The sequence below is a fragment of the Thalassophryne amazonica genome, chromosome 12 (genome assembly GCF_902500255.1).
Source record: "Thalassophryne amazonica chromosome 12, fThaAma1.1, whole genome shotgun sequence".
Taxonomy (NCBI): domain Eukaryota; kingdom Metazoa; phylum Chordata; class Actinopteri; order Batrachoidiformes; family Batrachoididae; genus Thalassophryne; species Thalassophryne amazonica.
The window spans coordinates 3,503,351-3,520,027 of record NC_047114.1 but is presented as its reverse complement, the minus strand read 5'-3'; the positions used below and the strand labels follow the sequence as shown (position 1 = coordinate 3,520,027).

The window sequence follows — 16,677 nt, the reverse complement described above, 5'->3', positions numbered from 1 at the left end:
TTAAAACCATTGTAGGAACTTTGTATAATTTATTACCACCCTTAAAAAATGTCAGCTACCTATTTTATAAACACACGACCCAATCTCGAGCCCGTGGATCCCCACAGACAACACACTACTTTTATCTTAAATGAACAAACACACACAGAAACAAAAAAGCGACTTATACTCCGGAAAAGAGTACATGTTTAATATTTATGGTTTAGATAAAACCTGTGTGCGCGCGCGCGCGCATTTGTGTATGTAACGCGCTGAGCTTTCTTCGTGCTCGTTTATTAGGATAGTTACGATGTGCGTCTGCGCGTCATATTAACTGTCCGTCTTCCGGACATAAACCAAAATAAAACGGCTGCGGATGACACAAGCTTTAGCTGCGGATTTAGCTCCTGTCAGACTTGCTGTTTCTCGGCACCATGTCTTTCCCCTCCACGTTTAGCTCGCAGGTGGCGGCGATCATGGACGTGCTGTCCAAAGCTGCGGCGGCTGAAATCACGAAGCTGGTGGACGACGGGAGTCTGGTTCTGAGGCTGGAGATCTGTCGGCGGGATGGTGAGATCCAGGAGCTGAAAAAAAGTCTGAAACACATGGAGGCTGAACTCTGTAAGGCTCAAGAAGCAGCCAGGAGCCAAGCTGACCTGTGTAAAGCTCAGGAAGCGGCCAGACTCCGACCTCCGGAGGACAAACAGGAGTCGACAGTGAGCGTCCGCAGCGGTGAGACGCACCGCCGCACCAAACTCCATTCAAAAAACACACTGTTCTACCTTTTAGAAGTCATTACTTGACGTCTGGTGCCTGAAACCACAAATGTTCTCATATTTACGATTCATTCTGGTCTTCTGATCTTTTCGGGTGACACCGCTAGCGCAGAATGATTGACAGATTTAGTTTTTTTTTTTTTTGTAAGAATTTCTCTATTCTTTAATAGCCATCTTCTCAAATGCTCTTTTTGTCCATATCACTGCTGAAACAATTGGGTAATTAATTAATTTCTTAATTAAGAATAAATCTATTTGATGAGAGAATAAAGGAAAAAAATCATTTTAAAAATCGTTAGTCTCATTGATCTATGATTGAGTAATGATTTTATCTGCTTTTTAAAATTTTGGTTTGTTTTGCATTATTTCTCCAAAACACATTTTTGACAGATATAGAAACTGAATCAAGATACCATTTATATGCAGATACAACAGAATAATTTTTTAAATCAGAAGTGTCTGACTCCGTGGTATAACTCACAAACTCGCAGCTTAAAGCAGATAACCCGTAAGTTGGAGAGGAAATGGCGTCTCACTAATTTAGAAGATCTTCACTTAGCCTGGAAAAAGAGTCTGTTGCTCTATAAAAAAGCCCTCCATAAAGCTAGGACATCTTACTACTCATCACTAATTGAAGAAAATAAGAAAAACCCCAGGTTTCTTTTCAGCACTGTAGCCAGGCTGACAAAGAGTCAGAGCTCTATTGAGCTGAGTATTCCATTAACTTTAACTAGTAATGACTTCATGACTTTCTTTGCTAACAAAATTTTAACTATTTGAGAAAAAATTACTCATAACCATCCCAAAGACGTATCGTTATCTTTGGCTGCTTTCAGTGATGCCGGTATTTGGTTAGACTCTTTCTCTCCGATTGTTCTGTCTGAGTTATTTTCATTAGTTACTTCATCCAAACCATCAACATGTTTATTAGACCCCATTCCTACCAGGCTGCTCAAGGAAGCCCTACCATTATTTAATGCTTCGATCTTAAAATGATCAATCTATCGTTATTAGTTGGCTATGTACCACAGGCTTTTAAGGTGGCAGTAATTAAACCATTACTTAAAAAGCCATCACTTGACCCAGCTATCTTAGCTAATTATAGGCCAATCTCCAACCTTCCTTTTCTCTCAAAAATTCTTGAAAGGGTAGTTGTAAAACAGCTAACTGATCATCTGCAGAGGAATGGTCTATTTGAAGAGTTTCAGTCAGGTTTTAGAATTCATCATAGTACAGAAACAGCATTAGTGAAGGTTACAAATGATCTTCTTATGGCCTCGGACAGTGGACTCATCTCTGTGCTTGTTCTGTTAGACCTCAGTGCTGCTTTTGATACTGTTGACCATAAAATTTTATTACAGAGATTAGAGCATGCCATAGGTATTAAAGGCACTGCGCTGCGGTGGTTTGAATCATATTTATCTAATAGATTACAATTTGTTCATGTAAATGGGGAATCTTCTTCACAGACTAAGGTTAATTATGGAGTTCCACAAGGTTCTGTGCTAGGACCAATTTTATTCACTTTATACATGCTTCCCTTAGGCAGTATTATTAGACAGCATTGCTTAAATTTTCATTGTTACGCAGATGATACCCAGCTTTATCTATCCATGAAGCCAGAGGACACACACCAATTAGCTAAACTGCAGGAATGTCTTTCAGACATAAAGACATGGATGACCTCTAATTTCCTGCTTTTAAACTCAGATAAAACTGAAGTTATTGTACTTGGCCCCACAAATCTTAGAAACATGGTGTATAACCAGATCCTTACTCTGGATGGCATTACCCTGACCTCTAGTAATACTGTGAGAAATCTTGGAGTCATTTTTGATCAGGATATGTCATTCAATGCGCATATTAAACAAATATGTAGGACTGCTTTTTTGCATTTACGCAATATCTCTAAAATTAGAAAGGTCTTGTCTCAGAGTGATGCTGAAAAACTAATTCATGCATTTATTTCCTCTAGGCTGGACTATTGTAATTCATTATTATCAGGTTGTCCTAAAAGTTCCCTGAAAAGCCTTCAGTTAATTCAAAATGCTGCAGCTAGAGTACTGACGGGGACTAGAAGGAGAGAGCATATTTCACCCATATTGGCCTCTCTTCATTGGCTTCCTGTTAATTCTAGAATAGAATTTAAAATTCTTCTTCTTACTTATAAGGTTTTGAATAATCAGGTCCCATCTTATCTTAGGGACCTCATAGTACCATATCACCCCAATAGAGCGCTTCGCTCTCAGACTGCAGGCTTACTTGTAGTTCCTAGGGTTTGTAAGAGTAGAATGGGAGGCAGAGCCTTCAGCTTTCAGGCTCCTCTCCTGTGGAACCAGCTCCCAATTCAGATCAGGGAGACAGACACCCTCTCTACTTTTAAGATTAGGCTAAAAACTTTCCTTTTTGCTAAAGCTTATATTTAGGGCTGGATCAGGTGACCCTGAACCATCCCTTAGTTATGCTGCTATAGACGTAGACTGCTGGGGGGTTCCCATGATGCACTGTTTCTTTCTCTTTTTGCTCTGTATGCACCACTCTGCATTTAATCATTAGTGATTGATCTCTGCTCCCCTCCACAGCATGTCTTTTTCCTGGTTCTCTCCCTCAGCCCCAACCAGTCCCAACAGAAGACTGCCCCTCCCTGAGCCTGGTTCTGCTGGAGGTTTCTTCCTGTTAAAAGGGAGTTTTTCCTTCCCACTTTCGCCAAGTGCTTGTTCACAGAGGGTCGTTTTGACCGTTGGGGTTTTTACATAATTATTGTATGGCCTTGCCTTACAATATAAGGCGCCTTGGGGCAACTGTTTGTTGTGATTTGGCGCTATATAAATAAAATTGATTGATTGATTGATTGAATAATGTTTCAAATTAATTATGATATTTTGGCAAAACAGCGCCCCCACCTGCACTTGAACATGGTTAAAAGTGGTCATGCTGTGGAAAAACAGTTTTTATGTCTGTTTTTATTATTATTATATACATAAAGACTCATAAATTGTGTGTCTGTGCAGACATAAACTTCACTGCTCACAGTTCAATGTGCACCTTAAAGATCATTAATATCTTTGTAGATTCCTGTAACGTATGTCAAAGAAATCGGGATCTGGATTCTCGATTTCTCTGTGGGACACGCCCACTGGCCCTGTGGCAATTTGGGGGCTGCATCCTTCTATGCAGGTCTGGCCTTCAGAGACTGTGGAGGCTGAACCAGTTGTCCATCAAATGTGAAACGGTAATTCTATATCAGAATTCTATATCAGTTCTGTTGAATTGTGCATCTTGTCGCATAAATCGACAGTTCCGCATCCCGACAATATTGTGCGTGCGTCTGCACGTGCAGTTGCACAGAGGACAGGAATGACATTCGACAGGAATGACATCTCGTCAGAACACTGGTCAGGGTGCGGAGTAATACATCCAAAAGTGAAACGGTCGGATATTTTGCCACTGATACCTGGATATTATACGGTCTGAAATCTCACACGCTTAACCAATCAGATTCATGGAAAAATGTAATTGGATTAGAATGATAAATATACAGCTCTGAATCTCTGATTCTACTGTCACTTGTTGCACTGTCCAGTGCACCCACGGAGCTCAGTGCACTGGAGTGTGACCTTATAACAGCTGCATCTTCCTGTGCAACCCGTCTTGCAGTTACACTTGATCAGCTCTCTACAAGCGCAGCCAGCTTCAGGCAGCGTGGTGCACAAGGGACTCGTTTCCTGCCTCATCCTTGCAACATGCCCACTCATCAGAGGATGGCACCACGTTGATCAGTGAAAATGGAGGGGTACCTCAAATTTCTTAGCAGTGAAGGAAAAAAGGAAAATGTGCTTCCTCTGATCTAAACAAGAAATACAAGGTGTTTTGATTTCACTTATTTGCTTCATTTCATATCTGCTGGATGATCGATGCTGCCTCAGTCTGGAGACCCAGGGCCATGTGACTATTGTCATATCATAGACAATGTAACTTGTACATTCAACAAAATTATCACCTGACTGCCGTTGTGCCTCATTGTGAAAACAACAGGTCATGTGACTGCCATTGTGATGTCATAAGTAGTGCAAATTAGCTTCGCTGGTCTAAAGGGAGACAGTATTTTATCTAGCTGGTCTTTCTCAGTTGTGAAATTCACACCAAATTTAAATTCAAAAGCCTCAAAAGAGACAAGCAAAATGTTTAAAAATATTTCATATGACCAGGAGGCTATTCACTATTTAATGTACCGAATTAAAGGTTCTGGCATATAAGGCACACTCAAAATGTAAACTGAGTGCCATAAATGAATTCAGCAACCTAAATTTAGATAGAGGACATGTATTACAATAGTTGATATGACCAACAGTTCCCAGGCTATTACTTGAATAATTTTGAAAATGGCGGAAATCCGCCATATTGGATTTATGCAAATTAGACATAGAAGCGTTGGTCAGATCACTTGTCTCCATCATTATTTGGAACCAGCATACCAAAAACCCCAGTACACAAAGTTTCATGCTTAGTTCCAAAAATGCACAACTTTTTCACTCATCCCGCCCACTACTGCTGAAACAATTGGGTAATTAATTAATTAATTAAAAAAAAAAATCTATTTGATTAGAGAACAAAGGAAAAAAATCATTTTAAAAGTTGTTACTCTCATTGGTCTATGATTGAGAGTAATGATTTTATCTGAATGTTGGGGGGTTGGGGGGGGGGGGTGTTTTTCCAAAACAATCAGATTTCAGTGACATTTTTGACAGAGGTACAAAGTGGATCAGGATACCATTTAGAGGCAGATATAACATGGTTTAGGTGATTTAAAAAAAAAATATATATATATATAATTTATAAAAAAAAATAAGCGCCCCCACCTGCATTTGAACATGGTTAAAGTGGTCATGTTGTCTGTTTTTATGATTATATGCATCTGCAAAGGCTCATAAATTGTGTGTCTGTCTGAATCTTCACTGCTCACAGTTCAACGTGCACCTTAAAGATCATTAATATCTTTGTAGATTCCTGTAACGCGTGTTGAAGAAGTCAGGTTCTGGATTCTCGATTTCTCTGTGGGACACGCCCACTGGCTGTGTGTCAATTCGGGGGCTCCATCCTTCAACAAAGGTCCGGCCTTCAGAGACTGTGGAGGCTGAACCAGTCATTCTGAAATAAGACTGTTTTTTTTTTTTTTATTGCATCATTCGGTTATTTTGGCCCTGCTCCTGCATCAACAAGCAACTTTTACCCCTGCACGTGACAAGCTAGCATAGCAAACACAACGTGTAGTTTTGTAATCATGTTTCAGTACTTATTTATAATTATTTAAAGTTGTACATATAAAGCCTGAAATTGCCCTTTAAAAAAAAAAAAGAAACAACCTTTTTTTCGGGCTGTGGGTGGAACCTTACATTGACTCTTGGGGTTGTTTGGGCCACAAAGGGCACACCTGTTGCATTCTTTATTTTGGGAGGAAAGAAGGCTGCATTTGTTGGCCGCATTCCAAGCAGCCTTCGATATGTGACGGCTTAGTCACGTTACATACGAAACATGCAGTCGAAGGATGCAACCTTCAAAGGATGCAGCCCCTGAATTGGGACACACCCACTGAGTCGCTATAAGACAGAGACCCTCTCTGATGTGAGAGGGGGTGTGGTCAGCAGCAGCTCATTTCCACTTAAAGTGGCAGCTACGGGAGCATGTTGTTTCTTTTAGCCCTAAAACTCAGTTTGTTGTCATTTTGGCACTTGTGGAATATTTTTGGCTACAAGCTGTAACCCTGAAAACTACCAGCTTCGTTCTCCGGTATGAGTTTCAGCTTCACCTCTGTCCAGCGTCCTTGTGACTCCATAAGCTCTTTTGAGGTGTCTCTCCATCTCTAAGGGTAAAGACTCAGCAGTGTTGTATAAAGTACCGGAAAATCACACTTAAGTAAAAGTACAGATACCCATTAAAAAATGACTTTGGTAGAAGTTCAAGTCACTGATTGAAATGCTACTCAAGTAAAAGTCTTAAAGTATCTAGTATTTATTGTACTTAAGTATGACAAGTAACGTACAACTAAATGTACTGAAGTATTGAAAGTAAAAGTACAAGTAAATGTTAATAATCAAAAACGCACTGATTTTTTTTTTATATTACAAAGTTTTATCTAGGCTTGTAAATGACTGGTAGTATTAGTCAAAATACTGAAAATTGTGCACATCACACAAAAACACTTCAGAAACAAGGTTTCAAAACCTAAACGAGAGGCTACTCACTAGTGTTCACAGTTGTTACATGGTCTTTTCTGTTGTTTTGTTTCATTAGATTCATTTTGTCTCTTTCTCTAAAATTGTATTGTAACATTATTAGTCTATTATTATTGACTATTATTGTCTTATGTAGACTATTGTTGTTGCTATAATATATGAATAAAAATAAATTAAAAAAATTACAATTTGACTCTTTCACGACAACAAACACTGAACCATTAATTATACAGAAAACAAATCAACACAAATGTGCTGATGTGAACAGCTTAATGCTAACTTTAACATTGAAAACGCCATAGACATGCTAACGCGTTAGCATCGGTCCCATTTTTAAGTTATAAAATACATCTATCAACTGTTTCAGAAGACCATAACAGGTTGGTTTAACATAAAAATATTAAATATTACTCAGACATATGCTCTTCAGGGTTTTAGCGGGAAAAAAATTAGGATAAAGCGAAATAAAATCCACGAATCGTAGTTCGAAGCACTGCTTCGATCTGCGAATCGCTGCTTTGATTGGTTCAAGGTTCAAAGCAAAGCCGCACTGCAGAAAAGTTGATTACAGACCTGCTGCAGGTCTGTAATCGATGCAGAGAAATGATCATTTTCCTGATAAACAAGTGCGCAACTGCAAAAAAGCCTACTGGACATGTCTCATGACAAATTGACCTGACTTCATTACAGTCACTAGTAATCAGTGGTGTCTCTGGGTGAAAACACGACTTTTTTCCTGTGTGTGTGTTTTTTTTGTGTGTGTGTGTGTGTGTGTGTGTGTAATGAGTAACGGCATGGCGCATAGAAAATGTATCAGAGTAGAAGTATGCAATTAAGGTCGGAAATGTAGTGAGGTAAAAGTGAAAGTAAGCTGAATTAAAAAAACTCAAGTAAAGTACAAAGTCTCCCAAAACGTACTTAAGTACAGTAGTGAAGTATTTTTACTTCGTTACTATACAACACTGAGACTCAGAGACGTGAGTGTTACTGCTGAGATGTGTAAATCTTGTAACAGCAGAGTCCAGGCGTTTGCACAGGACCCTGCTCTAACCTTGAAGACAGAGAGAGGTTTTTCAAGGGAAGATCTGATCTGAAGAGTTTATTTAATGTTTTTTCAAATCCTGATAATGATCTTGTACTGGATGCGGATGCTGTCCGGTTCCTGGTGTCAGGACATAACCCAAAGACGTGTGGCTGCAAATGACTCTGTGCCGTTTTAGTTGAGTCGTGTTCGTGTCTAACTGTAATAAGTTTCCCTCTAATTACAGATGGAGAAGGTCTGGAACCATGTGGCGTATATCTGGAACGAGCCGCTGCTGATTCGCTCTGTGAACCTCCGTGTGAGAGGGCGGAGCTGGCAGAGATTAATGTTGTGAAATCTGAGCCAATAGATGAATTTGCAACCCAAGAAGCAAAGGACAGCACGGCGTTTGCTCCCAGTAACGTGAGCTTTGACGCCGAAGGGCAAGCCGAGCCGCTCTGGCCTCCGCCAGCTTGCAGCATGTTTGACAAACCGTGTGTGGACGCGGCGCACGTGGCACAGCAGCAATTACACAGGTTCCCATCTCACACCGCCGAGCAGTACGCTGCCCACAGGAACACGGAGAGTACCTCCAAGTCTTCATCAACCGCAGCAGAAGAAATCGGGCACGATTCGTTCAACGTGCCTGTAAAAGTTGAGCTGGAGGTGCGACCCATGTGCATGAGAGGCGTAACGTTGGAGCCGGTTGCTAACAAACAGTTGCACCACGTTTCGCACCCAGCTGCCGGTGATGAGCGCCGCTTACAGTCCACATTGCAACAGGCGGGGCCTCCAGCAGCTCCGCCCCAAGCGCCAATGTCCACAGACGGCATGCTGAACCCAAATGCTGGACCTCACATGTTCAGTAGAAACATGCTCAGAGCAAAGAGGACAGTGAATGTCTGGAAGGCCAGTCAGAAAGTGTTCACCTGCTCAGTGTGCAGCAAAGGTTTCCCCCGCTTGACCCTGCTGGAGGAGCACAAGGCCTCGCATGGAGCCTTCAAACCCTTTAGGTGCCTCGAGTGCGGGAAGTCCTTCACCCAGAAGACTCGCCTGAAGACGCACCAAAGTGTGCACACGGGAGAGAGACCATTCAGCTGCAAAATCTGCGGCAAGATGTTCTCCAGGCAGGACAACTGCCTGAGACACGAGCGCTTCCACAGCGGACTGAAGCCGTTCACCTGCGGCCAGTGTGGCAAGAGCTTCACAGCCCTCAGCAACCTGAAAATCCATCAGGAGATCCACCTGAGAAGAAGATAACACTCAGAGACACTCTGCAAGAGATCACAGAATTTGCACACAGCAAGTCATTGTATTATGCAGCTTTGTTTTCAATAAATCAGACTTTAAACGTGAATGTAAAAATGTCTCCTGTCCATTAAAAGGGGAAGTGACGGGAAGGTGACGCTAAAATTCACAAGGAGAAATGTGCCTTAAAAAAACAACAAAAATTAAAACAGAAATAATGTTGTGTGGGTTCTTTAGAGTCGCTGTAAGAGCAGAATATATTAACCTTTACTTCACATTACTGACAATTTTCCAAACAGTGTAACTTGAGTGACAAAATTTTTATGTTGCGTTTTCTGGGTGCCACTGGGTTTGGGACATTTATTTTTCTTTCTTTTAAGCTTAATGTGAAAACATATTTATTTTCTGTTGTTTATAACTGTGGCATGATTTGATCTAACTTAGATATATTTGTTGTTTTGTATGATGTGTTCCGGTGTTTCTGTTTTGACTTTGTTTTATTTTCTTTCTATGATGTTTTATTATTTTTTAAATGAGAGAATACTTAAAGATTTTCTGACTGAACTGCCATATAATTAAAAAATGTTTTTGGTGATTTCTCTGCCTTTATTATAGACACTAAGCAGCAGTGATTACAGGTGTCAGGGTTCAAACCTGGAGACGCTGCAAACCACTTTCCACAACAGGTGGTACGCGCTTTACCCCTCAGCAGCAAGCTCCCTCTCCAGAGTGATGTATTTTTTTCACACTGTGTTTGATTCCGTTGACGCCTGCTCTCTGGGACATCCTGAGAATGTGTGGGATCCCCAAAACGTTGCTGGACATCATCACCATCTGCACACAGACACTGACTCCTGTACAGAGTACAAGCAGAGTCTGAGTTTTTCCCAGTGAAACCTGGTGTTCCTCTGGGATGTGTTCTGGTTCCTCCACTGTTCAATGCTTGCACAGACTGAGTGTTGGACCGGTGATGTTTATGCTGGTGAGGAAAGGTTTACTGACCCTGACTCGTCAGACGATGGTGTGATGTCAGTGAGGAATGGAAGCGTCTGGGTTTGAGATTGTCCTGGATTGAGACTGAGATAAAGGCTTTTCATGACTTCCTGGACTCAGCCATCAGAACTTTGTATGTGGTGAAAGAGCTGAGCTTGTGGAGACATTCACTTGTCTCAGCAGTGACATTTCTCTGCGTCCTCGACCTTTGAGATCAAGAGACGCGTGAGAAGAGCTGGTGGTGTCTTAAGGTCAGAGGTGTTTGGTGATGCTGATGTCTGAATGAAGGTCCAAGTCTTGAGTGTCCTGGTGCTGCCTGCCCTCCTGTATGGGTGTGAGACCTGGACTCAAACCACTGACCTACAGTGATGACTGGATGTCTTTGATGTACTTGGTCTGTTTGGGTGCCAACAATTATTTTATATTGACATGTTTTAAAATAGTTTTGTTAGGACAATGAAGAAAGATATCATCCAACATACATTAAGTTTAAATCTCTTTTTTTTTTCCCCCTGAAAGCTTGAGTACATTTTTTTTTTTTCTGATTCAACTCTAAAACTATTTTAAAAAACAAAATGGTCTTGTTTGCTCTGATGGGTGACTTAAGTTGATGAGTTATAAAGTGTTGGTAGTTTATGGGGAGGTGCTCTTGTGTGCAGTGGAGCTCTGTGAACGGGTGAATTTGAGGTGTGACTGTGACGCACTTTGAGCATCAGATGAAAATGCAGAAAAATGCACCATTTCACTGATTTAAATCAATGACCTGAACTCTGTGGCACTCAGGAACAGCACAAGGAAAATGTTTGAAACTTCATCATTCCAGTTATAACACTTGGACAAAGGTGTCAGTCACACATCAAAACAAGCAGAATAATCTCTTTATAATAGTGGGAATAATTTAAAAAAATAATCCCCACAGAAAACACATGATTTAATAGAACCTTCTTACTGGAAATAACTAGTTAATTACCTTCTTTTGCGCAAGTAGAGATCAAGATCTTTAGAGATCTTGATCTCAATGGGACTAATCTAATTAAAGGTAAAAAATCTAAACTTTTAACGTAATAATGTGCAACATGACTCTTATTTTTGCAATAATACTACACATAAATACAAATAAAACCCCAAAATAATGCATGAAACCTTCCAAAAATAGGAATCCTTTTCCACTGAGGTCCTTGAGATCAGAAGAGGCAAAAGTGAACACAATAAATAAATGACTGCAAATACAACTACAAGTCTGTAAAAAGTGACAATAATGTAAGAATTATAGTTGATCATATAAAGTGTACACATATGAATAAAGTGTTAAGAGTTTAACAAAAATATGACATGAACAATTTAGGAATTACAGTCATTTTTATACACAGACACCCCATAGTCCAATATAAAATACAGATCAAAATTAGAACAAATCACATTTACAGCCAATTTTCATTGGACAAGTCATGATGAACATGAACATTTTTCCATCAATTATTAACAAATATAAACAACATGGTGCTGTATGAACCTGTGTGGAGTAAACTGTCCTCAAAAACCAAATGTGCAAGATGGAGACCAGTGAGGGGAGCCACCAAGACACCCAGCCAGCTCAGAAGGATTAACTGTGTATAAAAAAAACCTGTCCCTGTCCTCCAGTCAGCTCAGAAGGATATATATATATATATATATATATATATATATATATATATATATATATATATACAGTGAGGAAAATAAGTATTTGAACACCCTGTGGTTTTGCAAGTTCTCCCACTTAGAAATCATGGAGGGGTCTGAAATTTTCATCTTAGGTGCATGTCCACTGTGAGAGACATAATCTAAAAAAAAAAAAAAAAAAAAAAAATCCAGAGATCACAATGTATGATTTTTTAATAATTTATTTGTATGTTACTGCTGCAAATAAGTATTTGATCACCTGTGAAAATCAATGTTAATATTTGGTACAGTAGCCTTTGTTTTTAATTACAGAGGTCAAACATTTCCTGTAGTTTTTCACCAGGTTTGCACACACTGCAGCAGGGATTTTGGTCCACTCCTCCATACAGATCTTCTCTAGATCAACCAGGTTACTGATCTGTTGCTGAGAAACACAGAGTTTGAGCTCCCTCCAAAGATTTTCTATTGGGTTTAGGTCTGGAGACTGGCTAGGCCACTCCAGAACCTTGATATGCTTCTTACAGAGCCACTCCTTGGTTATCCTGACTGTGTGCTTCGGGTCATTGTCATGTTGGAAGACCCATCCACGACCCATCTTCAATGCTCTAACTGAGGGAAGGAGGTTGTTCCCCAAAATCTCCCAATACATGGCCCGGTCATCCTCTCCTTAATACAGTGCAGTCGTCCTGTTCCATGTGCAGACAAACACCCCCAAAGCATGATGCTTCCACCCCCATGCTTCACAGTAGGGACGGTGTTTTTGGGATGGTACTCAGCATTCTTCTTCCTCCAAACACGGTGAGTGGAATTAAGACCAAAAAGTTCTATTTTGGTCTCATCTGACCACGTAACTTTCTCTCATGACTCCTCTGGATCATCCAAATGGCAAACATAAGACAGGCTTGGACGTGTGCTGATTTAATCAATCAATCAATCAATTTTATTTATATAACGCCAAATCACAACAAACAGTTGCCCTAAGGTGCTTTATATTGCAAGGCAAAGCCATACAATAATTACGTAAAAACCCCAACGGTCAAAACGACCCCCTGTGAGCAAGCACTTGGCGACAGTGGGAAGGAAAAACTCTTAACAGGAAGAAACCTCCAGCAGAACCAGGCTCAGGGAGGGGCAGTCTTCTGCTGGGACTGGTTGGGGCTGAGGGAGAGAACCAGGAAAAAGACATGCTGTGGAGGGGAGCAGAGATCAATCACTAATGATTAAATGCAGAGTGGTGCATACAGAGCAAAAAGAGAAAGAAAGTGCATCATGGGAACCCCCCAGCAGTCTAAGTCTATAGCAGCATAACTAAGGGATGGTTCAGGGTCACCTGATCCAGCCCTAACTATAAGCTTTAGCAAAAAGGAAAGTTTTAAGCCTAATCTTAAAAGTAGAGAGGGTGTCTGTCTCCCTGATCTGAATTGGGAGCTGGTTCCACAGGAGAGGAGCTTGAAAGCTGAAGGCTCTGCCTCCCATTCTACTCTTACAAACCCTAGGAACTACAAGTAAGCCTGCAGTCTGAGAGCGAAGCGCTCTATTGGGGTGATATGGTACTATGAGGTCCCTAAGATAAGATGGGACCTGATTATTCAAAACCTTATAAGTAAGAAGAAGAATTTTAAATTCTATTCTAGAATTAACAGGAAGCCAATGAAGAGAGGCCAATATGGGTGAGATATGCTCTCTCCTTCTAGTCCCCGTTAGTAATCTAGCTGCAGCATTTTGAATGAACTGAAGGCTTTTCAGGGAACTTTTAGGACAACCTGATAATAATGAATTACAATAGTCCAGCCTAGAGGAAATAAATGCATGAATTAGTTTTTCAGCATCACTCTGAGACAAGACCTTTCTAATTTTAGAGATATTGCGTAAATGCAAAAAAGCAGTCCTACATATTTGTTTAATATGCGCTTTGAATGACATATCCTGATCAAAAATGACTCCAAGATTTCTCACAGTATTACTAGAGGTCAGGGTAATGCCATCCAGAGTAAGGATCTGGTTAGACACCATGTTTCTAAGATTTGTGGGGCCAAGTACAATAACTTCAGTTTTATCTGAGTTTAAAAGCAGGAAATTAGAGGTCATCCATGTCTTTATGTCTGTAAGACAATCCTGCAGTTTAACTAATTGGTGTGTGTCCTCTGGCTTCATGGATAGATAAAGCTGAGTATCATCTGCGTAACAATGAAAATTTAAGCAATGCTGTCTAATAATACTGCCTAAGGGAAGCATGTATAAAGTGAATAAAATTGGTCCTAGCACAGAACCTTGTGGAACTCCATAATTAACCTTAGTCTGTGAAGAAGATTCCCCATTTACATGAACAAATTGTAATCTATTATATAAATATGATTCAAACCACTGCAGTGCAGTGCCTTTAATACCTATGGCATGCTCTAATCTCTGTAATAAAATTTTATGGTCAACAGTATCAAAAGCAGCACTGAGGTCTAACAGAACAAGCACAGAGATGAGTCCACTGTCCGAGGCCATAAGAAGATCATTTGTAACCTTCACTAATGCTGTTTCTGTACTATGATGAATTCTAAAACCTGACTGAAACTCTTCAAATAGACCATTCCTCTGCAGATGATCAGTTAGCTGTTTTACAACTACCCTTTCAAGAATTTTTGAGAGAAAAGGAAGGTTGGAGATTGGCCTATAATTAGCTAAGATAGCTGGGTCAAGTGATGGCTTTTTAAGTAATGGTTTAATTACTGCCACCTTAAAAGCCTGTGGTACATAGCCAACTAATAAAGATAGATTGATCATATTTAAGATCGAAGCATTAAATAATGGTAGGACTTCCTTGAGCAGCCTGGTAGGAATGGGGTCTAATAGACATGTTGATGGTTTGAATGAAGTAACTAATGAAAATAACTCAGACAGAACAATCGGAGAGAAAGAGTCTAACCAAATACCGGCATCACTGAAAGCAGCCAAAGATAACGATACGTCTTTGGGATGGTTATGAGTAATTTTTTCTCTAATAGTTAAAATTTTATTAGCAAAGAAAGTCATGAAGTCATTACTAGTTAAAGTTAAAGGAATACTCGGCTCAATAGAGCTCTGACTCTTTGTCAGCCTGGCTACAGTGCTGAAAAGAAACCTGGGGTTGTTCTTATTTTCTTCAATTAGTGATGAGTAGAAAGATGTCCTAGCTTTACGGAGGGCTTTTTTATAGAGCAACAGACTCTTTTTCCAGGCTAAGTGAAGATCTTCTAAATTAGTGAGATGCCATTTCCTCTCCAATTTACGGGTTATCTGCTTTAAGCTACGAGTTTGTGAGTTATACCACGGAGTCAGACACTTCTGATTTAAGGCTCTCTTTTTTAGAGGAGCTACAGCATCCAAAGTTGTCTTCAAAGAGGATGTAAAACTATTGACGAGATACTCTATCTCACTTACAGAGTTTAGGTAGCTACTCTGCACTGTGTTGGTATATGGCATTAGAGAACATAAAGAAGGAATCATATCCTTAAACCTAGTTACAGTGCTTTCTGAAAGACTTCTAGTGTAATGAAACTTATTCCCCACTGCTGGGTAGTCCATCAGAGTAAATGTAAATGTTATTAAGAAATGATCAGACAGAAGGGAGTTTTCAGGGAATACTGTTAAGTCTTCTATTTCCATACCATAAGTCAGAACAAGATCTAAGATATGATTAAAGTGGTGGGTGGACTCATTTACATTTGAGCAAAACCAATAGAGTCTAATAATAGATTAAATGCAGTGTTGAGGCTGTCATTCTCAGCATCTGTGTGGATGTTAAAATCGCCCACTATAATTATCTTATCTGAGCTAAGCACTAAGTCAGACAAAAGGTCTGAAAATTCACAGAGAAACTCACAGTAACGACCAGGTGGACGATAGATAATAACAAATAAAACTGTTTTTTGTTGTGTGGGCTGCCAGAAGAGGAGGTACTGCTGGCCCACCACCAGAAGGCGCCCTGCCTGAAGTGCGGGCTTCAGGCACGAGAGGGCGCTGCCGCCTCAGGAACAAGCCGTGGTGACAGCTGTCACCCATCATCTGTGACAGCTGTCACTAATCTATACATCTGGTATAAAAGCAGGAAGACACCTCCACCAAACTGCTGAGATATCATCTTCATCTGGAGGTACTACTCTCAGCCTTTTTTTTTGTGAGATTTATAGATCTGTGATTGTGAGTGTTTGCAGGAGAACCGGTCGTTTTTGTGGAGGCTGTGCATGACGGCGCTCCTTTTCCTCTGAGACCACTGCAACGTGTTGAGTGAGAGGTGGAGGTGGCATTCCCACCATTGTTACTGGGTGTTCACACACCCACCCTTTGACTGTCTTTTGCTTTCTGCCAGCAGTACCAGATCCGACACGCCGGAGAGGTGGCCACCTGGGGACTCCGGGACTTGGCGGCTCCAGTATCCCTCGGGTTCAGGTGGAGGTGGAAATCGTGTGGTTCCGGTTCGTTTCCTGACGGGCGTCTCCTATCGTCGAGCCTGCCCACAGGACACCTTTATTAATTGACTGTTGCACATTCTGATTCTGCTGTGTTTGGTTGTGACATTCACACCAGTAAAGTGTTATAATTTGACTTCTTCCATTGTCCGTTCATTTACGCCCCCTGTTGTGGGTCCGTGTCACTACACTTTCCCAACAGTTTTTGGGACTTCCAATTTGGATGGACAAGACTAAGAGTCAAGCTTTCAAATGAATTAAAGCTCTGTCTGGGTTTTTGATTAATTAATAAGCTGGAATGGAAGACTGCTGCTAATCCTCCTCCT

General features: G+C 40.6%; 1 protein-coding gene across 1 annotated transcript; it reads left to right on the top strand.

Moving 5' to 3' along the window:
* The first annotated feature begins 348 nt into the window (after window positions 1–348).
* LOC117522334 (zinc finger and SCAN domain-containing protein 21-like) lies at window positions 349–9,493 on the top strand. The gene is made up of 2 exons (XM_034183727.1): window positions 349–711; window positions 8,257–9,493. Exons 1-2 carry the CDS (start codon window positions 414–416, stop codon window positions 9,267–9,269), a joined length of 1,311 nt encoding a protein of 436 aa, XP_034039618.1. The 5' UTR covers window positions 349–413; the 3' UTR covers window positions 9,270–9,493.
* The last annotated feature ends 7,184 nt before the right edge of the window (window positions 9,494–16,677 follow it).

What these genes read in the sequence shown, in the direction of transcription:
- LOC117522334 (XM_034183727.1), top strand. Translation starts at nt 414, where the DNA reads ATGTCTTTCCCCTCCACGTTTAGCTCGCAGGTGGCGGCGATCATGGAC. An exon ending in GACAGTGAGCGTCCGCAGCG is followed by an intron (nt 712 to 8,256) that starts GTGAGACGCACC and finishes CTCTAATTACAG; the next exon opens with ATGGAGAAGGTCTGGAACCA.